General features: G+C 43.6%; 1 protein-coding gene across 1 annotated transcript in view; it reads left to right on the top strand.

Moving 5' to 3' along the window:
- The window catches only part of Lrp2 (LDL receptor related protein 2), a 128,188-nt gene that overhangs the window by 61,664 nt on the left and 38,963 nt on the right, over positions 1 to 27,561 (top strand). The window contains exons 20-45 of the mRNA XM_005346519.2: positions 757 to 894; positions 1,201 to 1,482; positions 2,536 to 2,778; positions 3,651 to 3,770; positions 3,857 to 3,973; positions 5,092 to 5,469; positions 6,498 to 6,746; positions 7,936 to 8,147; positions 8,993 to 9,177; positions 9,731 to 9,959; positions 10,485 to 10,662; positions 11,607 to 11,735; positions 14,037 to 14,203; positions 14,648 to 14,791; positions 15,926 to 16,035; positions 16,466 to 16,643; positions 18,411 to 18,624; positions 19,317 to 19,556; positions 20,863 to 21,051; positions 22,941 to 23,861; positions 23,997 to 24,162; positions 24,446 to 24,604; positions 25,327 to 25,616; positions 26,120 to 26,323; positions 26,510 to 26,752; positions 26,930 to 27,055. Coding sequence (XP_005346576.1) covers positions 757 to 894; positions 1,201 to 1,482; positions 2,536 to 2,778; positions 3,651 to 3,770; positions 3,857 to 3,973; positions 5,092 to 5,469; positions 6,498 to 6,746; positions 7,936 to 8,147; positions 8,993 to 9,177; positions 9,731 to 9,959; positions 10,485 to 10,662; positions 11,607 to 11,735; positions 14,037 to 14,203; positions 14,648 to 14,791; positions 15,926 to 16,035; positions 16,466 to 16,643; positions 18,411 to 18,624; positions 19,317 to 19,556; positions 20,863 to 21,051; positions 22,941 to 23,861; positions 23,997 to 24,162; positions 24,446 to 24,604; positions 25,327 to 25,616; positions 26,120 to 26,323; positions 26,510 to 26,752; positions 26,930 to 27,055 — 5,811 coding nt within the window. The remainder of the gene's footprint in view (positions 1 to 756; positions 895 to 1,200; positions 1,483 to 2,535; positions 2,779 to 3,650; positions 3,771 to 3,856; positions 3,974 to 5,091; positions 5,470 to 6,497; positions 6,747 to 7,935; positions 8,148 to 8,992; positions 9,178 to 9,730; positions 9,960 to 10,484; positions 10,663 to 11,606; positions 11,736 to 14,036; positions 14,204 to 14,647; positions 14,792 to 15,925; positions 16,036 to 16,465; positions 16,644 to 18,410; positions 18,625 to 19,316; positions 19,557 to 20,862; positions 21,052 to 22,940; positions 23,862 to 23,996; positions 24,163 to 24,445; positions 24,605 to 25,326; positions 25,617 to 26,119; positions 26,324 to 26,509; positions 26,753 to 26,929; positions 27,056 to 27,561) is intronic.

The following is a 27,561-nucleotide window of genomic DNA, read 5'->3' as shown; positions in this document are numbered from 1 at the left end:
TTTGCTAGAACATAGGAACATTTTAACATGTTAGTTATGGTCTTTCTATATAGCCTAGACCTACCCCAAAAAACCCTTGATCTCAGTCTCAGAAATACATGAATGTCACCATGCCAAGTGTCAATAGGAATTTGGTTCTTTTATTACGCAACACGATGCAAATCATTAATCCTTTAGTGAAAGACTAGCTGTACACTGCACAGAACTTATCTTTTTAAATACAATGAGATACTTTGCTGAATGGCTGGACTAAAGTTTACAATAAAGGGAGATAAGATTTAGTGGCTTCAATGACCCACTAGTGTGGATCTCAGATAAAGAGGCTTGATTTAATAGGGCTGACATTGTAAGCATGTTATGGTCTTGCATTACGTGGATTGCATCGCTACAATCCTAAACTATTTGGATGGTGTAGGCATTTGCACAGTTGTTGATATTTTACTCAAACACACACCTGTTTGGGGGATGACATTTGTACTTTATCCTCATGCCGACCCAGGCTACAGGAGATGGTGTGCTCTTCTTTCTTTCCACAGTTAAATATCTATACTCACTCTTAAGATTCTTTATGTTCATTTTTATCCATGGAGGTTTAATCCTAATTACTACTAATGCCATTATGTATCTACCTCAGTGTGAGCAATGACATCAAGAAGAAATGGCTACAGATGGGTTCTTGGACCGTTGCGTTTTTATACGCACGTCGCTGTTTCCTCAAACTGTGCCTGCACTAATCATTCTGTTTTTCTTCTTCAGATAATTTGTATTTAACAGACTGGAGACTGGGCGCTATTATCCGAGTCAGGAAATCGGATGGTGGCGATATGGCAATTATTCGAAGTGGCATCAGCAGCTTGATGCAAGTGAAAGCGTACGATGCGGACCTGCAGACAGGTGAGGGCACGGCCAAGTTTCTCCGCTAGGGGCACAGTTATCTGACTCGACGCTCCTTTGTTTTTGTTTTTGTTTTTCGAGACAGGGTTTCTCTGTGGTTTTGGAGCCTGTCCTGGAACTAGCGCCGGCTCGATGCTCCTTTAACTATTTTGTCATCATAGTGCTGTATTCCCATAGCTTGGTTTCTTGGAAATACACATCCCAATATTTGATGAAATGCTGTCTTTGGCAGGCCGATTTCCAACGTTGTACAGTGGGGTCTGGAATGGCTTTGCTTGGACAAATCTAGTTGTTTTGCATTTTCAGGGTCTAACTACTGCAGCCAGCCCACCCATCCCAACGGGGACTGCAGCCACTTCTGCTACCCAGCACCCAACTTCCAGAGGGTGTGTGGCTGCCCCTATGGGATGAAGCTTCAGAGCGATCAAAGGACATGTGAAGGCGACCCCATCGGTGAGCCACCCACAGAGCAGTGTGGCGTCTTCTCTTTTGCCTGTGACAATGGCAAGTGTGTGCCCGATTTCTTCCGCTGTGACGGCGTGGATGACTGTCATGATGGCAGCGATGAACATCAGTGTGCTGCCTTCAGTAAGTATCGGCGTGCTGGAATAGAGCACAGGCGTGGTCGTAAAAGCCATAATAAAACATGGGCTGTGTGCATGGGAAAATACCACTGTGGCATTTTAGAATATGCATGATTTATAGGTAAAGTTACAGGTGGATTTGATTATTGTCAATTGACGTTAGTTCTTTGGACCAATGTAGTCAGTTGTTCAAAACGTCAAACCAGAACTGAGGATAGAACTCAAATGTAGTGGAATTTTTTTAGCACAAACGGGGCCCCAGGTTTGCTCACTGGCACTGGAGAGAATAGTATCACAGTATCATAGGTACTTGCAACTGTAGCCTTAGAAAACATTATGTCCTCTGTATTTTATCCCCCTTTTTGGCGTGAAATGAATTGGAGTATAATGAGTCTCTTGGTTGTATTCTAGTCCATGATATTTCAGTCCTAAATACCATTGCAGAAGGACCCAACAGCAAGGCCCTAAATAATGGAGACTTAGTATTAATTACAAATTAATTATAAATAACCAAATTGTAACTAATGATTAATTATCAATTATTAAATATTAGGCTTGTTATTAGCTAGCTGTTATGATAGCTTAAGTTAACCCATTTACCTCATCTGTGTGTCCTGCTTCTTTCTCATCTCTTCGTCCCGGTGTCCCTGCTTCTCTCTGTCCTTCTTCCCAGCATCATCTGTGCCTAGCTATTGGCCATTCAGCTTTTTTTTTTATAAAAGCAAACAGAGTGACACTTCTTTAAAAATATTATTCCACAAACACCCAAGTATCCCATTAAAAAATGAAGACAACGGAGATCTTAGTGGCAAAGACGGGTTCTTTGAAAAGCTGTACATTTTTCCTGAGGTTGTCGCAGGAAGAAGGCAAATACAAGATTATACCAACTCAAAGTCTAATTTAAGATAACTCTATCTACATCATAATATGCTATGCCTGGTACTCAACAAACCAGAACCTCTTGCCCATTTCTTCTTACTTTGTGTAATGCTGTATTGAAAGATGACTTGGTTGCTGCAAGAACAATTGGTCTTGACCCCTTCGTGGCTGTTTGCAGATAATTCTTGTTCGTCCTTGGCTTTCACCTGCGCACGTGGTGGACAGTGCATTCCTAGCCAGTGGCGCTGTGACCAACACAATGACTGTTTAGATGGCAGTGACGAGCAGAACTGCCCCACGAGGCCAACGTCTACCTGCCCATCCACCTCCTTCACCTGTGACAATCACCTGTGCATCCCCAGAGACTGGGTCTGTGACACGGACAATGACTGCTCTGATGGATCCGACGAAAGGAACTGTGGTGAGTTTTGAGCTGCATGCTCTGGGTCGCTGAGCCTCGAGTGGTCTGAATAACCAATAGGCTTTGAAGTCTTTCTTCTAAGACCCTTTCTGTATCTGATACAGGCTGGATGCATCTTCTATAGGGACTGAATCTTATCAAAGCATAACACATGAGTCTGACATCCAGATACACAGACAAGCCTGAACCAGATGTGGTGGTCTACATCTGCAGACTATGGGGGAAGCAAGAGACACTGTCCCATGAATAAAGGGTAGAGAGAGAAGGATTTCACTCAACAGAAGATGACATCAACCTTTGGCTATCACATGCAAGAGTGTGCTGCCTAACATGCATATATAATCATATATGCATGTATATATATGCATATATATATACACACACATACACACATCACAGAATATAGACATAGTCCCCCTTTTTATTTCACCTGTTATTATTACTGTAACTAGTAATAATAGTTCAAGATGGAGCAGAGTTCTCAAACTAAATTCTTGTATTGGTTGCAGGATTAGGTGATTCACTTTCCTCTTGGAGGAGCCTGGCCCTTTGAAATCTTGCCCCCTAGGAACCTGTGATTTTCATGCATTTTAAGCAGTGGATTGGGCAGCCTGCACACCTGTCACCAGCATTGTTGCATGCTAGCATGCAGGTTGCTCAGAGTTAGTTGGTAGATTCACAGAGATATGGCTAGGCACCTGGTGCTTCTGTGATCATTGTTTTCTGTTTTCCAAGACTGGCTCTGCCCTGGAGTCATCTTATTCCAAATCCTCATTTTGAGTTTTACTGTGCTGGCTTCGACATTATGGCTGAGCTGAGCACGGAGAACCGAGGAGTTAACAGAACTTGGCTTTGTTTTCGTATGTCATTAGGAGCCTCAGCGACATGCCATCCTACACAGTTCCTCTGCCCTGACCACCGATGCATCAGCCCGACGTACGTCTGTGATGGGGATAAGGACTGTGTTGATGGCTCTGACGAGGCAGGCTGTGGTGAGTAGATGGCTTCAGTCTCCCCTGACGGCGTCCTCAGTTTACCTTGGAGTTACCTTCAAACCCCTTTCCTCTTTCCTTTCTAGTGTTAAACTGCACGAGCTCGCAATTCAGATGCGCTGACGGGAGCGCGTGCATTGGCAGCCGATTCCGTTGTGATGGTGTTGTTGATTGTAAGGACAGCTCTGACGAGTCAGGCTGCCGTAAGTACCCCATGCACAGCGTATATACACACGGAGATCCTTTCTTTTAGTACTGGACATTGCTGTTTAGTTCTTTTTAATTCAGACAACCCAGGGGAAGACATAAAGCACAAAGTGTTCACGAGTCAATGGGTAATAGTACCCAATAATGATTTGTAGGTAGGCAGCCAATGTTATACAAATGTATACTGAAAATAATTAATTTTTTAGGTTTTTTTTTACATTTTTCACAATCGTAGGACATTCACCAATGTGGTTTTTAAAATTCTGTTTGTTTGTGTGTACGTGGGTGCCCATGCCCCCATACACATGTGGAAGACAGTTCTCATTTTCCACTATGTAAATCCTTAGACCTTAGCTGTTTTGCCAGCCCCGTCTGAATGCAGTTCCATTCAAATCTCAATTGGAAAGGCAAATCGTGGAATAGAAATGGTATAGAATTGTGGAACTGACTCAAGATAATTAAAGGCAGGCAGATGAAATGCCTTAGTCACCCTCCTGTGGAGGGTTCGAAGCCAAGTCTAATCCCAGCATAGAAGCAAGTCTGATGGACTCTGTTGATTGGAGCATTGGGACTAAAGGCATATGCTACCACACCTGGCAGGGTTTCTCTGTGTAACAGCTCTGGTTGTCCTGGAACCCACTCTGGCCTTGAGACCAGGCTGGCCTTGAGAGATTCACGAGTCTCTGCCTCCTGAGTGCTGGGATTAAAGGTGTGCACCACCACCACCTGGTGGACCCTGTTCTTTCTATATTCAAAGACATGAAATAGATTTTATTTGTAATACATTCTACTTAAGGTAACACAGAGAAACCCTGTCTCACTCAAAACCAAATGAAACAAACCAAAAAACAACCCCCAAACCACAGAGATCTTGAAACATTTGCTTGGTGGCATTTAGACAATCCCAAAGAATCAGAAGCAAGTCCACACATAAATATTTCTATGTACCATAATGTGCAAGAACATTTGATATCATTTTAGCCTTTAGTATTGGTTCTGTCTTAATCATTATTATAAACTCCCCATTTGTCCAGAATAATTTCCTCTGTAGCTATATGACATTGCATTTACAAACCCAAGTGCATCATCATCCATATGCCTTTGTTTCTCCTAGCAACCAGGCCTCCCGGTATGTGCCACCCAGATGAGTTTCAGTGCCAAGGCGATGGCACCTGCATCCCCAACACCTGGGAGTGTGATAAACATCCCGATTGTGTTGACGGCTCCGACGAGCACAATGGCTGTGTCCCGAAGACCTGCCCCCCAACTCACTTCCTCTGTGACAACGGAAACTGCATCTTCCGACCATGGACCTGTGACGGGGACAATGACTGCAGGGATATGAGCGATGAGAAGAACTGCCCTCCCGAGGCTTTTCGCTGTCCCTTTTGGCAGTGGCAGTGCCCGGGCCACAATACCTGTGTCAATCTGAATGTCCTCTGTAATGGCGTCTCGGACTGCCCGAATGGGACCGACGAGTCCCCACTTTGCAGTAAGTTTTCCTGATGACATTTGACTGCCAGAAATGAATTCTGAACAGTCCTGCTGTAACCTAGCACTGTCACAGTCCCCGTGTAGCAGTTTGGGAAGGGATTTTAGTTCCTCTGTACCATCATATCCCTGATAATTTAGTTCCAATAAATCATGACTGCATCATACTTCTCATTAAGTCCTTTGCTCTTGTGTCTGTGGTTCTCCCCCCTTTTTATGTCATCGATTAGAAATAAACGAGACTAAATGAGGAAATCACATCAAATTAACTCTCTTAGTAATGTGCTTATGAACTTTTCTAACTTGAGAATTGTCTAATTTTAATCATATAACAACCAAAATCTGTGTGTGGGGGGATTGTGTTTCTGTGATTCAAATGCTCTGCTTGGCATGTGATCCTAATTACTGTTCCTTCTCTTTCCTCTTTGATTAACGCTCACTCTCAGATGAACCACATCAGGTATGACCGTGAAATACTTCAGACATGTGTCATGTAATTGCTGGAGTTGTACTAATTACTGTGCCTCCCCCCACCCCCCGCTAATGCATGTCCTGTGTCACAACTCTACCTGTCCATTGTGCTGCTCATGGCCATAGAGGATATCTTTATACCTAGGCACATGCTCTGGCTTTGGGCAGGCTCAGCCATTTTCATGTTGGCCCTGAGAGTAAAAAATGATGGTGTGTCAGTCAGTTTATGTCTTCTCCATGTCTAGCTTTTTCTGTGACACCTTTAAGACCTATTGTTCCATTTCTAGTTAGGTTGGTGAATCCTAGAGAGTATTTAGATTTCTTTGTATGCTTCATCAAGGACGGTTGGGTTGGGTTTCTTGATGTCAGCTGTATTTTCTCACAGCACTAAATACCGGAGGGTGGTCGTAGAGTTTAGTTCCAATGGATAATATATTCTCAGACACTATACGGATTATCCAAGAGAATGTGGATCTTAATAACTCTCATTAAGTCTGGCATGGGATTGCTTCAGAGTGAGTCAAAAAACCCCCTCTCTCCCATGATTCTTTATTCTAGATCAAGACAGTTGCATACACTCCAATGGTGGTTGTACTCATCAGTGCATGCAAGGGCCCTTTGGAGCCACATGCATATGTCCCTCCGGGTACCAACTTGCCAACGATTCTAAGACCTGTGAAGACGTGGATGAATGTGATACTCCAGGCTTTTGCAGCCAGCAATGTGTCAACATGCGAGGTTCCTTCCGGTGCTCATGTGATGCAGAATACACACTGGAAAGTGATGGGCGGACTTGCAAAGTCACAGGTAATCATCAAGCTTACAGGGGAACCACAGGTGAGAGCCTCTCACAGGTGAACCACCTCCAGGAAATTTGAGAGTATAAGCATTTGTCAAGGTTGTCAAATAGTCTCCTTGTCAATTTATTTAATGCCTTGTGACCTATATAATAATAGGTAGGAGAATATTGATCCAGCTGCTTTCAAAGTGGTTCAACAGAGGAGGATTTAAAAGTTCCTTTATTACCAGTCACAGTGGCATGTCTGTTATCCTAGCCCTTGGGAGGTAGGATCAGGTCAGCTGGGGCTTCATAGTGAGTTCAAGGCTCTGCTTCAAAAATACCAACGTGAAAAAGGAGGGAACCTTTCTTTCCAAGTAGGCTACATGAGAGTGGTCCAAAGGGACAGACTGATTCATAACATTATGAAGTTACCATTCACGATCCTTCGAAAGCAGACTAGGAAAACAGTCTTCCTTTAAGGATGTAACCTGGTGGTCAGAACTCAGTCATTTGGTTATCACAGCTACGGTGGCGTCAGATACCTATCTCTGTTTGAGTAGCTTAGGCCAACGTAACGTGGTATGATGTATTACTAAAAAGACAAGGGAGCCGGGCAGTGGTGGCTCATGCCTTTAATTCCAGCACTCGGGAGGCAGAGGCAGGCGGATCTCTGTGAGTTCGAGGCCCGCCTGGTCTAGAAGAGCTAGTTCCAGGACAGGAACCAAAAACTACGGAGAAACCCTGTCTCAAAAAAAAAAATAGACAAGGGGTGGGGGAAAGGAATGTTAGTAGACATGTAGAACTCTCTGCTACAACTAAATGTTTGGGGAAAATAAAAATGCTGAAGACTGCCAAGAATCAATCCCTCCGTGTGCTAAGGTAGATAGCAAAGCCCAAGGAGAACTGTAAGGACAGCTCACTTCAGCCTGATAAATACTCAGATGCCCCCTGCAATAATTCAAGAAAGCAAGCTATTTCGGAATACTGCTATTATACCAATGAACAATTAAGATTCCCCTGACCCAGTTAGCTTCCGATGAGTTCAGAAGTGTCTAGGATGGCATTTATGGCTGCGGACAGCTTAGAGCTCAAGAATGAAGTGATGAGTTCTTGTGCCTTACTCACCCATTGGATGCTGAAGAGACCCTTGAATTGTATTTAGTTCTATTTTCCCTTTAGCTTATTAACAGTTTGTTTTTTTCTTTTCCCCAATAGCCCCTGAAAGCCTGTTGTTAGTTGTAGCAAGCCGTGACAAAATCATTGTGGACAACATCACGGCCCACACGCACAACATCTACTCACTGGTCCAGAATGTCTCCTTCGTGGTCGCTATTGATTTTGATTCAGTCACCGGCCGTGTCTTCTGGTCCGACTTACAGCAGGGCAAAACCTGGAGTGCCTTTCAAAATGGAACAGACCAGAGAGTAGTACGTGCCCTTCCCTATTGACTGCTCCTCACCAAGAGAAGGTCCTATCCTCCCTTATCCTTGGGCAATGCATCCTCTGCAAGAGGTCTGGATGTTCCTAACTTCAGGGCTGCGGGGCTGCTCTCCAGGCCTCTCCGATTTTGATTTCTCTACCATGTGATGCAGATTCTTCTCGAATCTTTCCTAAGAGCGGAGGAGAGCACAAGAGCGTAAACTTTTCAACCCATCTCCCTCAGTTTGTTTGATTGGAGTTTATCTGACTCGTATGTGTGGTTGCCAAAAGAGGCCAGGAGCAGATGACTAATCCCTAGTTGTGAGCAGTCTTGTGGGTGCTGGGAACAAAACTAAAGTCCTCTGCAAGACTAAGTGATTGAACCATCTATCTCTGAGTTTGTTTCTTGACCCCTGACAGTCACAATTTCTTTTGTGAACACTGTATGTCTTTACACATTGGTAGAGTTCTTAGCAAATGCGAAAGCTTTTAAAATCAAAATGAGACCACTCACTAATACATCTGTCTTGCATTATTTAAGGTATGAATATCTTATACTTACCTGAAAATACTGTTGACTTACTGGGTAGCTACATTGTTATATTCCTTATTCTAGATTTCCATATAATTTCTTTTCTTCTCCTTCTCTACTCTTCCTCCTTATTCTTCGATACAGAGTTTCTCTATAGCTTTGGAGTCAGTCCTGGAATTTGTTCTGTAGACAGGCTGGCCTCAAACTCACAGAGATCTATCTGCCTGTCTCTGTGTCCTGAGCACTGGGACTGAAGAAGTGCACCACTACCGCCCGGCTTGACGGTCACATAATTTCTGTTTTCTTCTTTTTTATCTGTAGGTCCACGACAGCGGCACCTCTGTGACAGAAACGGTTGCAGTTGATTGGATAGGTCGCAATCTTTACTGGACAGACTACGCTCTGGAAACGATTGAAGTCTCTAAAATTGATGGAAGCCATAGGACTGTACTGATTAACACAAATGTCTCAAACCCCAGGGGACTAGCATTAGATCCCAGAATGGGGTAAGAAAGACACTGATTTAGCCCTGCGAGTCTTTACTGAATTCATGTTAGGTTTCTCAGGCATGCAGTAACGGCCTGCAGATGGGTCTCTTGGCTGAGATTTGGAAACAACAAAATGGCTGTTTCTGCTTCATGTTCATGTTATTTTCTTGAGAATCCTTTCAAGCTGGTTAAGGAAGAGACATTGTCTTGATTGGTGTAAAAGAAAGACAGAAATCTTTCCTAGGTTTTACGAAGATTTCCTTGAGTTTATGAAGTTAGAATGTTTTCCACAGGATGCTGAGTTAGAGTTTATGTTTAATATGATGCTGACTTCCCAGATAGTTATTCCACATCAGTGAAGTTAATGAATCTCTGAAGATAAGGTAAACAAAAAGGACAAAAAAGAACATTTCCATGTCATAAGGTACTGTGTATTTTATGCACATTATTAAAAAAATAGCTAGATAATCTGTGGTCGTCTTGTGACCACAGAGGAAGGCATGACTCATGTGGTGTACAATGTTAAGTGAAAGTTATCTTTCCTGTTGATACACGCTTCCTCTTTCCACAGTAACCATCTAATGTTCTGGTCTGACTGGGGCCGTCACCCACGGATTGAGCGAGCCAGCATGGACGGCACCATGCGCACGGTCATCATCCAGGAAAAGATCTTCTGGCCCTGTGGCTTAACCATTGACTACCCCAACCGACTCGTCTACTTCATGGACGCCTATCTTGATTACATTGAATATTGCGATTATGATGGGCGCAACCGGAAGCAGGTCATTTCAGGTGATTTGGTAAGTTTTCGATATAGTTCAAACCACAGTAGAAATCAGTAAAAGAGAACTGAGAACAGATACGCACAATGAGAATAAACAAAAGAAAACCAGATTAGGGAGTACTTAGTGAGGTTAAATCAACCTTCTGCTCCTAGCAAGAAACTCAGTACATTTATCTTAGCCATTAGTCAATGGATGCTAGTCGTTTGCTTATGTATCTTTAAAAATCATGGTGAAATGAAGTTACTAGACTTATATTTTCCCAATGAAGACAGAGCCTGTTGTGTGCTTAATTTTTTTTTATTCAATGAATTCTGTTTAAGTTTGACAAGTTGGTCAATGCTACGAGGAGCGAGCCTTTGTGCATATTGGGTAATATAGGCCTTCAATATAATAGAAATAACCCCGGAACAATTTCCATTTCAAAATGAATGCTCAGTATCATTCCTAGTGCCTACTGTAGGAATTAGAATCTTCAGTATTTAAGCCCCAGACACTCCTTCCCATTTCCGGGTGAGGTCTCACTGTCTGCTTCTCTTCCAGGTTCTCCACCATCCTCACGCCCTGACTCTATTCGAGGACTCTGTGTACTGGACCGACCGTGGTACTCGGCGGGTGATGAAAGCCAACAAGTGGCACGGGGGCAACCAGTCTGTTGAAATGTACAGCGTTCAGCAGCCTCTTGGGATCGTTGCCATTCATCCTGCAAGGCAACCGTCTTGTAAGTGATACCTGCCTGCCTGGAAATGGCATTTTCTTTTTGCTGCCCACAGTTCTCCATGCTTTGTCTGGGCTTCTGCATCATTTTTGCTTTTATTTACTGCTGGAAGAACAGTCTATTGTAGGCGACAATACCATATTCTGTATACATAATGTAGCAATTAGCTACTACCTCTGTGACCTTCTTTAGCCGCGAATTGTTGGGACTCATTATGTTACCATCTCCTTGTAGGTATTCTGCTGTGGCCATCCCATGTCACCTTCATGCATAGGGTGTTGTGAGGGACAACACTTAATCTTCCCATAATCTTTTCTCAAATATCTCCAGTGGTGTCTGGCCCTGTTTCTTCTGTGTTTTACATTTACCCTCCTAGACTAAATCATGGTCTAGTGGCACAGCAGGCGAGTTCTCAGCTTTGAGCCTTGGTACTTTTCTGTTCTGTCTTGAACACCTGTCTTCTTTCCGTCTCTCTCAGAATTGCTGCTTTGGGTCATCTATGGTTTCTTGGAGAGGCTTTTTTTAAGCACCTCTCACAGTGCTCTGACATCCTCATATTCTGAAATTACCACCCACAACATGAGTTAGTTACCAGCTCTGTTTCCTTTCTAGAATGCCCACTCCATGTTTAGATAAACTGTGTTTGGGAACTTACAGATGCTTAGTATTTTGGTGAGGAAAATAATAGATTATCTAGCATGTCATATGTAGAAGAAATAAGATACACACCGAGAGTCCAAATAACGGACACATGCAAAGCTGCCTTCATCTTTCATACAGCAAGGTAGCTTTTAGGTCTGGCAAGTGGACATTGTATTTATATTATAGGATCTAGGGTATATCCTGGTTTAGACTGAACTAGGACCTTGTGAAAGCCAATCTTGTGACTCTGCAGGTGGTTTCCATTCACGCATGCACACACGTGCATTCTCTTCTTTCTTCCACAGCCCACAACCCATGTGCCTTTGCTCCCTGCAGTCACCTTTGCCTGCTTTCTGCACAGGACCCTAGATACTATTCTTGTGCTTGTCCTTCAGGATGGAACCTCTCTGACGATCCTGTCAACTGCGTGAGAGGTAAGTGTGCTCTGATCAAGCCTGTCATAGTTGCGGCTAGACTGTGGGAAACCCTGCACCCAGTTCCCTTATGTTCAGTGGGGTGATAGCGTTAAGCATCTCTATTGCTATACAGGTTCTGTGGACCTGTACATATGGGTCAACCTTTAACCTTTTCTGCATTTAAAAGTAGAATTTATTTTTGATGTTTGTGCTCCGCTTGCACGTTTTCAGGTCCTTTGTTTTATTTATTCTTATACCAAATAATCACTGGTGAGTGATCCGTCCTGGGTCTCCAGCTTCAGAATCATTAATGTTATTATCTGATACCCCAGAAATAAGTGCTGTCTCTGTTAAGAAATATTACAAGTGGCCATTTGAGCAATTTAATCTTAGTTATATTAGTGGGTTGATTGAAGGGTGTGTGGAGTGTTGTGTCAAGTGGTCAAGAGTGCAAAAGGAAAGAGAAATGATTTCTTCAAGGGTGTATATGCATAGAACTCTTGAAAATCATCCTCTATCACTCAGACATTTAAAAGGTTACTCTGAATCTGTTCACCCCTCACCGAAGAGTGGAAGTATTTTGAAACTGATAGAAATTGCTAGAGAAGTTGAAACAAAATGGTTAGTTGCAACATGTTTCCAAATCCTTAGGGAAACCCGGCTTTGAAATGGAAAATAAATACAGGATGGGTTTTTAGGGCATTTATAGTGTTTTCAGGTTCCAGTGTTTGCAGCTGAGGTCCTGAGGATGGTGCTCCCCCGTACAGACCTGTGACACTGTGCACTGATACTCTCATGATGAAAGGTTTTAATGATTGGCAATACTTTTTTTTTGCTATTTTTCTCAGAGATTTATTACATTACTAATCCTTGGTGACATTGTTTAATTTAATGTGTCCTTGAATCTTTCAGAGAAGATTAATCTGGACATATTTTAGATACAGGGCATTCCTTCACCAAACAAGACTGTCAGCTGATTATTGTAGGGACATCTAATGGCGACAGCAAATAGTATCACTTGTCATTTCACAAATAATTTCACTTGTGGTTTTCCCATGGACAGGCTTTGGAAGTGGTCACTAGTGTCTCCTGTTGGTTTCTGAAGATGGGCTGGGGTGGGATGTGGGGGTGGTGTTTGCCTGTGTGGGGTCCTGGGTTTAATCTCAGCCATGCAAAACCAAAAACCAAACCAAGTAAGCACCAGTAAACCAATAGAGGTTAATGGTGGATAGGGTTGCCTGGTTGTTTCTGTTTCATCTTCTTCTTCTTCTTCTTCTTCTTCTTCTTCTTCTTCTTCTTCTTCTTCTTCTTCTTCTTCTTCTTCTTCTTCTTCTTCAGAATTTTATATTCTTTTTACCTCATTTTACATTATTACATGTGGGTTGTGTGCCTGTGCACATGGGGTATGTACATGTGTGCACGAATGTTTGAGAACCACTCTCAGCTGTTTCCTTCCCCTGTGGGTTGCAGAGTTTGAACTCAGCTTGTGTGACAAATGCTTTGCCAACTGAGCCTTCTCACTTGACTCAATTTGACTTTTTTATAATGTAAAATTATAGGGTGAGAACTTACTTAAGAGATATACTTCCCAAAGCAAGTAGACAAACTCTAGTTGTACATCCAAATAGGTTTCTGTCTCAGGGTCAGAATGCAAAATGCAACCTGGGGTCTTCACGTCATCACTAGATTATATATTTCCTCGTGCGAATTCTACCCATTTCAGCTATGCAGTTATTATTGACCACCCCCCACAGATAGATAAACACACACAGACACATATAGATACTTGAACAAATATACATAGACACAGGTAGACACATACACACAGACACATGGAAAAAGGCACAAAGACACACACACATATGCACACACATACACTCATACGCACACACACAGAGAATCCATGGTCTCCTGAAAGCAAGGCAAGTAATCTCTAATTTAGCTACAGCCCTCTGCTACAGATATTTATTTGGGTCATTTGCAGATTTTCAAGGTCTAAATATACAATTACATACAATAATAATTGTGCCTCAAAACGATACCTGAGAGGCACGAGACAGATACTCTTTACCAAGTGTGTTCCACTTCCCCACCTTCCCTGCATCATTTATTGTTAAGGCTCTCTATTGGTAGAGAGAACTTTCAGACTCAAATCCTGATAGTTTGTCTGAGTAAGGAGATAATGAGGACTATGTAGCGGATCATCCTCAGGCAGTGTCTCCTGAGGGGCTGGGGGGCTTCTGTGGGAGGACAATGGTTCAACATAACACTTCTATGTTAGTGCTGCAATGCCTGACACACTGCTTGCTGCTTCCACAGGTGATCAACCTTTCTTGATGTCTGTAAGAAATAGTATAATATTCGGAATCTCCCTTGACCCCGCGGTGAAGGGCAATGATGCTATGGTCCCCATAGCAGGGATACATAATGGTTTTAATGTTGAATTTGATGACTCCGAGCAGTTCATCTACTGGGCTGAGAACCCGGTAAGTTGTATGCGCTCAATGTATATGGCCATTATTTTAAGACAAAGTTCCCTCAGGGATTTCCAGGAAGACATTTGATGCTGCTCTTGGGGGGGCCTTGGGTTCCATGGGGCAAATGTTTCTTCAGTGTCTTTGTTTTTCCTTCATAGAAGCTTCATTTCATCTGCCAGAATGGGGAAAGAGCCAATGAGGAAAAAGGGGGGTGAAGAGAGCTCTGTGGTTGATGTGTCTGTCTTGCTGACTTCTCAGCCGCTTTGAAATGTGCTTTCAATTTTTGTTTTTAAGACTGCTTGGTGAGCTTTCTAACCTTTGCTTTTCCCAACAAGTGAGGCACAGCAAGGAAGCAGTGGCGGCACTGGCAGTAGCTGTACCGAGAAGGGGACTTCTGTGTAGGGGCCATGCCCCTGCCTCAGGTCAGCTCACCTCCCTTGTCTTTCTTCCCAGGGTGAAATTCACAGAGTGAAGACTGATGGCAGCCAGAGGGAAGTGTTTGCTCCTCTGTCTCTGGCCGGGTTCTCCTATAGCCTGGCTTTAGACTGGGTATCAAGAAACCTTTATTACACCACTTCTGCAAGTCGGTCCATTGGGGTAAGGCTCTTCATCTCTTTCCTACAAATTAATCTTATCTTCAAAGATGAGCAAGGCATTTTTTTCCCCTTGCACACAAGCTCCAGTGTTGCAAAAGCAACCATGTAGGGTGAGGGGTGGTTATTTTACTGAGCCTTGGAGGATGACCAATGCATGTTTCTAGAAAAAGTATGGAAAAGACTGAGAGATAAAAACCCTGAACTCATGAACTCTTTGACCTTGGACAAATGTCTTCATGAAACGGGGTACAAATTATCTCTGTATTCAACATGGAAGATGAATCATCCAAGAGTTTTTATAACTCTTAGGCAGTATAACTGATATTCTGTTCCAGAAGGGAACATTCCATGTTGAAAATAGGAGGTGGTGTTGAGGAGCCTGTTTTCCACTAGGGGTCGCTGTGTGCCTATATCTTGAAAACAGGTGCCGCTTATAAATGAAGCCTGCAGGTGGCTGATGAGAGAACTTGAGGTAGAATAGAAGGGATTTAATGTGACCCAAGAAGACACTTAGACCCAGAAAACGTAGGAGATTGTAATAGAAAGGGGCAACTTGAAATCAGAAAAATTACTGTAGCTCAAGCAGTAATTAGAAATGCCAGACAAGGCATAGATTGAGGGGAAAAAGGTAGCGTGCATGTATGTGCGTGTGTGAGAGAGGAAGGGAGAGAGGTGAGGGGGGAATGCTAATACAGATAAGTGATCTATTTGCATCCAGTAGCGATTTTATGGAAAACCTTCTGTATAGCAACAGGCAGTGATCTTTGTCTCCTTATTCATCGCTGGGAAGTGTTTGCCTCCATGTATGCCAGTGCAGAACATTGAAGCAGTGCCCATGGGGACTTTCAGAATATGCTGGGTCCCCTGGAACTGGAGTTATAGGCACTCCAGTGAGTCAAATGTGGATGTTGGGAGCATAGTCCAAGCCTCTCTGAGCCACCTCTCCAGCCCTGGTTGTACTTTGTGCTGAGATTATTCTTCCCAGCCCCCGAGAAGAAAGAGGTAGTGGGGACAGAGGGAAACACAATGGCGTCTTGAGCCATTACTGGTCATGCTTTAGCTTTTAGCTTTTCACCCCATCCATCTTTGTTTCCACAAAAGAAATTCAGTTCTAATACATGAATTTGGACTGTAGGTGGTGACACTCCGGGGAGACACGAGGTATGGAAAAACACTGATTACCAACGATGGCACCTCTCTTGGCGTTGGCCTCCCAGTTGGCATAACAGTTGACCCAGCACGTGGGTAAGTGGTACCAAGTGGCTCACATGTTCCCGTGTCTGCACCATCTTCATCAATGCCCCGGTCTGATGAGGTGTCCTGTTGACATTTAAACTGTATGATGTGTGACATTTTAACAGTGTAAACCCCAGTGAGGATAGCAGTAACTTGAAATTATGTTGAATATGAAGGAAGATGTTTCTTCCTTTAAGTTCAAGTGAATATTCAGTGCTCTACTTGCAGGAATTTTAGGAACTAAATATGATACAAGCCTGGGCAATATATTCTGACTTGAAGACTCTGAAGGCCGAGCAGATGGAAAATTCCACCACCCTGGCGTCAGATAACAGACCTCTAGAGATGTTGATGGGACACCGGTTAAATGCCCCTCTACATTGGATCACCCCTTTCTATTTCCGGTTTCACGAAACCCTCATGCTTTTTATGGTTGTAGGAAACTGTATTGGTCAGACCAGGGGACGAACAGTGGGGTTCCTGCCAAGATCGCAAGTGCTAACATGGATGGAACAGCTTTAAAAATTCTCTTCACCGGGGACCTGAGTCACCTGGAGGTTGTCACCCTGGACATCCAGGAGCAGAAGCTCTATTGGGCGGTCTCCAGCAGAGGCGTGGTATGAGCGGCCTTTCACTCCTTGTTCACACCACTGTGATCCGAAACGTGCCGGGTTACTTGGCAACCTAGATCAGGGTTTTCCTGCACGTTCTCTCGACAGTGCTCGCCTTGCTTCAGTATGTGCCACATTCCCGCCAGATTGATGGTTATTATTTGTCCCCCTTTCATTCAGGATAGGTAATCACCACTTGTATGGAGACATAGACTTAACGTGTTAAGTGATGTCAGTCTTCTCATTGAAAAGACTCCAGGTTCTCCCAGTGCAGAGTAAACACACACACACACACACACACACACACACACACACACACACCAGAGACTAAGCGAGTATCTCAGCTCAGCAGCTAAAGACATCATTAGTACACACGTGAACTTTCCTCTATAGCTTTAAAACTTCAAGATGGAGCCCCTTATACTCTGCAATAAAATGTACTATTAGGTTCCACTGACACTTGACTGTTGCTGCTAGATGTTGTAGCTGAGTTTGGCAAAGGAAGTACTCAGTAATGATTGTTGATGAATCAGATTGTATGTTGACTATACTCTGGACAGTAGTAATTTCAGTAACATCAGACACTGATGTTAGCTACGATGCCATGAAGCAGTCCTTGCTCTCTTTCCCCTTTCTGTTCCCCAGATACTAGCTTCATTTCTGGGATGACATTATTGTTATTATTTGTATCGCCAACTGCAGTTCTTGGTATTGATCCTTGGACCACATACTCTGTCTCTCATCAATATACAGCCTCTGCTGTCCCAGTATGCTTATTCACAGTGAGATGGCTCAGTGTTGTTAAAGGTACTTGTTGCCAAGCTCAAGGACCCAAGTTCAATCCCTGAGAACCACAAGGTAGAGAGAGAGCCTTGATGTTGTGCATACGGGGGCACCCAAACACAATAAAAACACATAAAACTTATCAACATATGTATAAGCACCATGCATGCTTGGGTGCATAGATATTATGAGGATGTTCTCATCACGTGCTGTGATCTCTGCATACAGTTAGTACTGGCTAGACAGAACTCAATGGCTGTCTGCACTCCTCCCTGTTCTGCACCCATTCTCCTGAATCCATGAGCTTTATACTCCACCTCTCCTTCTTTAATCATCAGAAGTTAATTTGCCTTATGTTCAGACTTTTATTCCTACCATGAGTGAGTTGGCTTTATGAAACTACAGTTTTGATGCTTGCCCAGTTGAGAGCTTGCTCAACCTCTCTGCTCTAGCCACTGGCAGCCAGAAGGGTCACGATTCCTTGCTTCTAGGATTTCTGTCATTTCTGGCATAAAACCTCTGGGTTCTCTTGTCTGTAAGGTAGTGGATAACCCAGATCTCTCACTCATTGCTTGGCTGGTGGTATAGGCTTTTGAACCCAAGTTAAGCCAGTTACTCCCTCACACTCCCCAGAAGCCGTCTATTTGATTCTTTCTCTGTGGACAAAAACTGTTTATCCACACCATAGCACCACGCTTGGCTCCCATCCAGTAGGGCTGGCTTGAAGTTCTGGGGAACATGTCTCTGGAGATGTCACAGCCAATGTCTGTCAGCTGCTGCATAATTGTGCATGCTCAGACATTTCTACGTATTCTTAAGCATGCTGTGAGTCACTCAAAGATGAGGATGTTTGCCTGTTCTGCATACTTGTCTTGGACCAATTCCATATAGGTAGAAAGGAAACAGTGCCATAGAGATGCAAGAGAATGGGAACTTGAACATGACCATTCAGTATGAATCAGTGAAGTAACAAGACTTCTGATCCTTCAGATCGAAAGAGGAAACGTGGACGGTACGGAGCGAATGATCCTGGTGCACCACCTGGCCCACCCGTGGGGTCTTGCGGTCCACGGCCCCTTCCTTTACTACTCTGATGAGCAGTATGAGGTTATTGAAAGAGTCGACAAGTCCTCTGGGAGCAACAAAGTAGTCCTGAGAGATAACGTTTCGAACTTGAGAGGTCTTCAGGTTTATCACCGACGCAGTGAGTACTTGTCATGGACACACATTCACGGACGTGTGACGCATATGCACACATCCTTACACTCACACCCTGTCCACATGTAGTTCCTGGTGTATACACATGTAAGCAAAACATTTGACAGTTAAGTGTCAGTGACTTATCTGACATTTCAAAGGCCAGAATTGGCTTCAGAGTTTATTTACTCCCTTTTACTTTATAGCATTCATCATGTATTACATGTTTTTTTCCTCCTGTATGTTTTCTGTTGTAATAGGACCTCTGTGAATGGCAGTCATTTTTTTGTCAATGTCAATGTTGAACAAATTTTGGGACAGAATTTTTTGCCTTAACTAAAGTACCCCCCTAACAAATTAACTTTATTTTACCAAGATAGTAACTTACCACAAAAGTAGTATCATAGAAATCTGCCTGCCTTTGACTACTAAGCTTTTATATTAGATTTATAATATTGAGTTTCTCACTTTCACCACAAGAGTATCAACTATTCTGCATCATATATGCTATTTTTATTGTGTGTGATTAAATGTCTTTTAAATATTCTTATCTCATAGATTGAAATGCAAGGAGGCGAAAAACAAATTCCTGTCTTTCAGTACTGATATTAATCTGCTAATCTAGTTATTATGTGTTTATTTTTAATAATTGGACTGTCAAGTCCACAAGGTTACAGACTGATTTTTGCATTCTTTTAGGTGCTGCTGACTCTTCCAATGGCTGTAGCAACAACCCAAATGCTTGCCAGCAAATCTGCCTGCCCACACCAGGTGGAATGTTCTCCTGCGCCTGCGCCAGTGGGTTTAAGCTTGGTCCTGATCATCGCTCCTGTTCCCCATACAACTCTTTTATAGTTGTTTCCAAGTTGTCTGCAATTAGAGGCTTTAGCCTGGAGCTATCAGATCACGCAGAGGCCATGGTGCCAGTGGCTGGCCAAGGTAAGGTTTGCTTCTAGCTGGTGCCAGCTCCAATGTGGTTTATAAACTTTATAAGCTCAACAGAATCTTCTGGAGGCGAGGGGCTGGCAAGCCCAGAGCTGAGCCAAGTCCTGTCCTCTGGATTGGGTGGAGAATCTAAGGGGGCCAGAGTTTGCTGGTTCCTGAGATTCACAGGCTTAGAGGGCTATAAAGTATAGATAGCATGGATTTTCAGGAGGTATCACCGAATGGATGTTCTGTATTCCTTCCTTCTCTGTTAATGAGGTGTACACAAATTTATTAGTATATATTTGGTGAAGTGATGTATTAGTCCTCAATAATTATATAATATTTTTCTTTTATTAATTATTTATTTGGGAGAAAGTCTCACTATGTATTCCTGTTTACCTGTATATAGACCAGAGATCCACCTGTTTATGCCTCCTGATTGCTGGGATTAAAGGCACGTGCTACCCTGCCTGACTTAATAATCATATTTGTGAATATGTAAACAATAACATGCCTCTTAGCTATAAGCCAAAGTATGTAGCAGAGTTTTCTAGCACCATAAGAAACACGCGAGAGGGCTGGAGAGATGGCTCAGCGGTTAAGAGCATTACCCGCTCTTCCAAAGGTCCTGAGTTCAATTCCCAGCAACCACATGGTGGCTCACAACCATCTGTAATGAGGTCTGGTGCCCTCTTCTGGCCTTCAGCCAAACAGACAGAATATTGTATACATAATAAATAAATATTTTTTTTTTAAAAAGAAACACGCGAGAATATTCTTGCCAGGATATCTATTTCAGAACACCAAGGGGTGGTGATGAAACTTACCTGCTCACTGCTAAAATGAAGGGTCATGGACTTGCTCCCCGGCATTGCAAAACCAAGTCAGACCCACGACAAGAAGGAAACACACTCAGAAGAAAGTTCTGCACCCATTAACAATTCTGCAGTCTTGACAAGACAATAGCAGCAGGAGACGGCACATCCGAGTGAACAGTGTTCTCTCAAGGCCCCTTCCTAGATGAGGACTTGCTGAGAAGAGAGAGAGTCTTTCTCGGGGATGCACCCCCCAAGTTGGTTTCAGCCAACAAATGCCAAGTTGTCAGTGCAGCTTGTAATAATAATGTAATAAGAATAAAGAAAAAGAATACATGAAAGTAGAAGAGGTTTAGAAGTAGAGGAGAGGGAGCAGTAGTGGGCAGCAGGATATGCCAAAAGGCTTTAGTGAAACACATTAGTTTGTATAGCACACATGCTAATAAGTGGGGGAGATGTGGAAAGTGCCGGTTCAGTTTGCTGATTTGTCTTAAATGTTGTAGGGCGAAACGTTCTCCACGTGGATGTGGCTGTCGCCCCTGGCTTTATTTACTGGTGTGATTATAGCAGCTCTGTGAGATCCTCTAATGGAATCCGTAGAATCAAACCTGATGGGTCTAATTTTACCAACATCGTTACCTACGGCATAGGCGCAAATGGAATCCGGGGTATTGCCGTGGACTGGGTAGCAGGTACGTGATCTACAGCTTCCGTTTTCATCTCTGTGTCAGAACTGGATTTTTCTAGATCAGGTATAAGGTCATTTAAGACTAAATGAAGGATGAGGTATTTTAGTTGACAGATTAATTGGGGATGAATCTATTTTATGCAATTGAGCAGGAAAATATTGAGATTAGAATTATCTAAAATTAAGAAGAGGAAAGGCATTTGCTTACTTTAAAGTCAAGAAGCTTTAGTTGCAGATTCATTTTTTTTTGTATTCTGTTATTCTCTTTATTTTTTGTATTCTCCTCCTACCTTCAAACTTTCCTATATCCCCCCTCCCTCAAATGCATGGCCTCTTTTGTCATAACTGCCTGCACATCCTTGCTTGCATATACGTCTGGATCCCATTCACATCCCCATCTAAAGTTTCTGCCCTCTGCTCTTGCAACCTCCCCACCAAAAGAAAGAAAAAGAAAACAAAACAAGGGAACAAACAAAATTATCTTATCTTCATTTGTAATGAGTTGGTTGGGTACAAGGCCTCTGATTCTGGGCCCTCATTGGGACCCCTCCCAAATATCCTGCTGTTGTCCTGAGTCTTGAAGATCCTGCATCTGCAGGTCCTGCCCCTTCACATGACCTAGCAGTTCATAGATGAGGTGGATGTTGGGGTGGGCCAACTCATAGCCTTAGTTTTGGTGGACCTGGGTGGTACCTGGGTTGGTCAGCCTGCCAGGTTTCCCTCATTGTCACTGCCATGATGAGCTCTCTAACACTGCCCAGGCTAGCTCACCCAATTTAGCAGGTAGTAACAGGGGAGGCGTGGCAGCAGCAGGTGGAGGCAGTTCTCCTACTCACTGACGCACCCACCACCAGTGCCAGCTCTACCGTCTAACCCCAGTGAGGTGTGGGACCCTTCTCTTGAGTGTGACATTTGTTGAGGGGCTGCACTAGCTCCCCTGCTTTCATGCCTCTGAGGCCAGCTCTCCAACTTCCTGCAGATGGCAAGGGGTGGGTGTGGGGAGGGCTAAATTCCTGTTCTCACATCCCCAAGCTGGATTCCCCCTTAACAGGGTCAGCTGTACAGTGCTGCCCCGGTGAGGAGCAGGGCTCACTTACAGAGGACTGCAGCTGCTGAGGGGAGTTGCAGACTCTTAATTGCTTCCTTGATAATGTATAAAATAATCATTACATGTATTTCTCTTAGTTATTGATGTGCCCAACTCAGTATTACATTAATTTACTTGTGTTTGAATTACTACTTACTCTTAACAGTGCTCTGAGAAATACTATATTACTATATTACAAACAGAGACCATTATATATTGTTGATCTTGATGAGTAGATATGGCTCAATTATAAGTTGCATATATAGCAAATACAGCAGCTTAATTAGATAAGTCCAAATTCCTATCCCTGTTTCTGGTGGTGGGACTGAGCAGTGTCAGTACAGTGTGCCCAACAGGACAGATGTAGCCCAGTTTTGGCTTCTGTACACTTTCACTGTCCCAAAATAAGCTCACTCATTTGGTGTGGTCAATGGCTGTTGTCATTGGACAATGGCAGAGTTGAATATGCTCGTGAGAGAAGCCATCTATTTGCTGGGTGTGTTGGCCTATGCCCGACTTCTTGGTAGAGAGGGCAGGAATATCAAGAGCTGAGTTCATCCTCACTTACATAGTGAGCTCCTTTCCATTAGAAGGAAGCTGAAGATTTTTGAGAGAATGAAAATGTTCCCTAAATTTCCAAAAGTACTCTCTTTAATCCAAGGATAAATGTTCATTTTTATAAGTTTACAAGTGATCAAACCTTCACCTTACATTATTCTATTCAGAAATGGTTCACCCTAATTTTTCTTCCTTCTTGCTTTTTCATTTGTCAACTTCTTTTTTTTTAAATTTTTTTTCCCCTGTAGGAAATCTTTACTTCACCAACGCCTTTGTATATGAAACCCTGATAGAAGTGCTGCGAATCAATACCACCTACCGCCGTGTTCTCCTCAAGGTCTCCGTGGATATGCCTCGGCATATTGTTGTTGACCCCAAGAGTAGATATCTCTTCTGGGCTGACTATGGGCAGAAACCGAAGATTGAGCGTGCTTTTCTTGATTGTACCAATCGAACTGTCCTTGTTTCTGAAGGCATCGTCACACCTCGGGGCTTGGCAATGGACCACAGCACTGGCTATATTTATTGGGTTGACGATTCCTTAGATATAGTTGCCAGGATCCATCTTGATGGAGGAGAATCTCAGGTGATTCGTTATGGCAGTCGTTACCCCACGCCGTATGGCATCACTGTTTTTGGAGACTATATCATATGGGTAGATAGAAATTTGAAAAAAGTCTTCCAAGCTAGCAAGGAACCAGGGAATACAGATCCACCTGTGGTGATAAGAGACAACATCAACCTGCTACGGGACGTGACCGTCTTTGATGAGCGTGCCCAGCCCCTCTCAGCAGCAGATCTTGACAACAACCCTTGCTTGCAAGGTAACGGTGGCTGTGCCCACTTCTGCTTTGCCCTACCCGAGTTGTCCACCCCCAAGTGTGGGTGTGCCTTTGGTGCTCTGGGAGACGATGGTAAGAGCTGTGCCACCTCAAGAGAAGATTTCCTCGTCTATACCCTGAACAATTCCTTGAGGAGCTTACACTTTGACCCTGAAGACCATAGCCCGCCTTTCCAAGAGATAAATGTGAGAAGAACCGCCATTGCTCTGGACTATGACCACAGGAATAATAGAATCTTCTTCACACAAAAGCTAAGCTCTGTCCGTGGCCAGATTTCCTATGTCAGCCTGTATTCAGGGACCAGCTCTCCAGTGGCCCTCCTTTCAGGTAAGTGCACACCAGGTGGAGTTCACCTTGGCAGTAGATATAAGGAGGTCAGCATACTGAGTATTTTTAATGCACGTTGAGAGTCTAGCATCTTTACGTGATTATATATGTGTATCTCTCCTTGTCTGTGCCCAGATGTAGGTATTTGTGATGGGATTGCCTTTGACTGGATAAACAGAAGAATTTATTACAGTGACTATACAAACCAGACGATCAATTCTGTGGCTGAAGACGGATCTAAGCGTGCAGTGATAGCCCGTGTTTCCAAACCGAGAGCGATCGTATTAGATCCTTGCCGAGGGTATGATGTGCTCTTCTTCATTTATCTGTTTGATTGAGGGGGAGTGGGTACCAGAAATTACTTTATGTGCATAATCAATAATAATATCTATGAACTTGCAGAGAAACAGATCTCAGTGATTTTTTTTTTTTTTAACTTGGCCTGACTCAGGACATCCATGTGTGGAAAGGAATGGCATACTCTTGAGTTCCTTACAAGTTGATGGATATTTACAATGAAGGAATGTGGAAAGGTCTTTAAAGGCTTCTGTGTTATGAATTAATCTTTTCTCCTGTTTGACTAGGTACATGTATTGGACTGACTGGGGTACTAATGCCAAGATCGAGAGAGCCACACTGGGAGGAAACTTCCGCGTCCCCATTGTGAACACCAGCCTGGTTTGGCCCAACGGACTCACTTTGGACCTTGAGACTGACCTTCTTTACTGGGCAGATGCTAGCCTGTAGGTGTCTCTTTATCATGTGGAGGGACTTGCTTAATGTGACAAAAATCTGAAAAAGTGGAGAGATGCTGCCTGTTCTAGCTTTGTGACTGTTTCCTGAGAGATCTACACCTGCATCACTAAGTGTACCTATAGTTATAATGGCATTACTCAGTTTCTGACTATAGGCATCAGATTTGAATAACATATCTGTTGCTTTGGGCCCTCTTTTCAAATCAATCCCTTTTCTCTGGCGCACTAGTAGTGTAATTATGCGATATCTCCAAGTAACCACATCGGCGTCCTCCCCATGGAAGAGTCTAAGGGATGAAATGATTCTGTTCGTTGCAGTTACTTCTTCCCTTGAATATTTTGGTCTTGTGATGAAATATTCTTATTTTTTCTTCGTTCTCTCATTTGAATCACAGCAGGGATGTTTTGTGTCATTCTAAGTAAATTTCCGAAGTAATATCATTTCATGCCAGGCCCCATGCATTATGGGAATCTGTTCACGGGCTGCTCCTGCTTCTAATGTTAGCCTGGCTTATCCTAAACAATATATGATGCTGGAGTGTGATAAGCAAACAGGACTTCTTATCACCAAGGAAGAAACACAAGTCAGGCGCCATATATGTCTGCCCCATTTGCACAATCATTGGAAGCAACATAAGCAATTGCCAGGCGCCTAACCATTGTGATTCGTTCTCCATCTCAGCAATCGCTTTTCTTTCTCTTTGTTCCAGGCAGAAGATAGAACGCAGTACTCTGAGGGGCACCAACCGCGAAGTCATCGTCAGCACCATCTTTCTCGCCTTTGGCTTGACTGTCTACGGCCAGCATGTTTACTGGACAGACATCTCCACCAAGAAGATCTACCGTGCTAACAAATACGATGGGTCAGCTCTGATTGCGATGACCACTTCTTTACCCGTGCAACCCAGGGGGATCTCCAGAGTTCTCAAAACCCAGCAGCAGCAGTGCAGCAACCCTTGTGACCAGTTTAATGGAGGATGCAGCCATATCTGTGCACCAGGTAAAGGGTTGAGCAGGAACATGGTATAGCAACAACAATGACGTTGACCTTTGGATACTAGTTCCAAGCAGAAAACAAATGGAAATTCTTAGTTGCAGGCTGTTTGTCAAATGGACCAAGGGTTATGTTACAGGGTTTTGTTCTGTTCTACTGGAATTGGTTCTGTAAAGGCGGTTTAAGTGGAAACCAGGAGGGAAAGAGTAAGAAGGTTTTTGACTTCCTGACTTCAATAGGAATTCTATAATGTAAATTTTCCCTTTAGGAGATATTGTTTATAGTTTGATATTTTTGTCTTCAGTATGAGGACAGTTTCATAGGAAATGTACCTTCTGATATTGTGTTTTCGCAAAAATGAGAACCATTGTGTGGGGGGCAGTAGTTATTTTTAAAGAACAACACAGAATATAGCTGAAAGGTGTTTCATTTCTAAGATGTTGTAAATGCCGTTCTGGAAAAGACGAAGACCGGTTCCTAGGCTTACGCTTCACCTCTCCCTGCCCCAGGACCAAATGGAGCCGAGTGTCAGTGCCCACACGAAGGCAGCTGGTATCTGGCCAACGATGATAAGCACTGCATTGTGGACACAGGCACCCGGTGTAGCCAGTCCCAGTTCACCTGCCTCAATGGGCGCTGCATCCCACCGGAATGGAAATGTGATAACGACAATGACTGCGGTGACGGCAGTGACGAGCTGGAAACCGTCTGTGGTAAGCTGGACTCAGTGCTGTTGTTAGGAGCTAAGATGTCATCGTGCAACTGTTTGGCGCGAAATTCCATGGTGTCCTGGATGGGCTTTGACTCTGATGATACAGGACGTGTTCCTGTGTGGTCACCTCTGTGTGCCGAAGATTCCATCAGTTGACATCTCCTTCCAATGTCTCTCCTTCCCCTAGCCTTTCACACGTGCCGACCAACAGCCTTCACTTGCGGCAATGGGCGATGCGTCCCGTACAGCTATCGCTGTGATTACTACGACGACTGTGGTGACAACAGCGACGAGGTCGGGTGCCTGTTCAGGAGCTGCAACAGCACCACGGAGTTCACCTGCGGCAATGGGCGGTGCATCCCTCTCAGTCGCGTCTGCAACGGCGTCGATAACTGCTTTGACAATGGCACCACAGACGAGAAAAACTGCCGTAAGTATATCTTACTTCCGTAAGAAGCATCTCTGCCGCTCCAGAGCCAGCTTGGAGTTACTACCGCTCACATGAGCTGTGCCTTCCTGTGGTTTGAACGATTGCCTGGGTCTGGTAACATGGACATTGTCTGTGATATATATTATATTTGTGATATATCTGCTTTTTTTTTTAAAGCTCCCCGTACTTGCCCGCCTACCCACATAAAGTGCGCAACTACAAACATCTGCGTTTCCCGGGCTTTCCTGTGTGATGGGGACAATGACTGCAGAGATATGAGCGATGAAAACCCCATGTACTGCGGTGAGTAGGATCAAAACCAGAGGCATGGCCATACTTCACAGAATGTGCTAGCTTTAACCGTAGAAACTGAGTTTGGAAGTTGCTTTAAGACATGAGTGGCGGAATCTGAAGTCTCATGCTTCGTCTATATTCTGGAAACCTGGTACGGTGTCCAAGGATTATAAAACAAGCATCTGCCAGGGCAGCAATCAGGTACAACAGTAGTAGCCGCACAAATAACCAGAATTCAGTTACCGCCTTCCCAATAAGTGCTCACGGGAAATCTGTCAGTTATAATGGACCAGGCAGGCAGAGCTTTGTAGAGCAGAAGAACCGAACTTCATATGTGACAAATATTCATTCTAATATTGTACCCATGCATTAGAAGCTAGTGTGACCATGGCTGTGTAAGGCTCCAATGAATAGGTGAGAATTCTGCTAACTAATTATGATTAAAAGGTTGTGGTGAGTGACAGATTTGGTATTATTACTTTTATCATTTTAATATAATTCATCTATTATGTTAT

Source organism: Microtus ochrogaster, chromosome 4 (genome assembly GCF_000317375.1).
Source record: "Microtus ochrogaster isolate Prairie Vole_2 chromosome 4, MicOch1.0, whole genome shotgun sequence".
Classification (NCBI taxonomy): Eukaryota; Metazoa; Chordata; class Mammalia; order Rodentia; family Cricetidae; genus Microtus; species Microtus ochrogaster.
The sequence above is the reverse complement of the archived record's forward strand: the minus strand, read 5'-3'. Positions and strand labels throughout refer to the sequence as shown.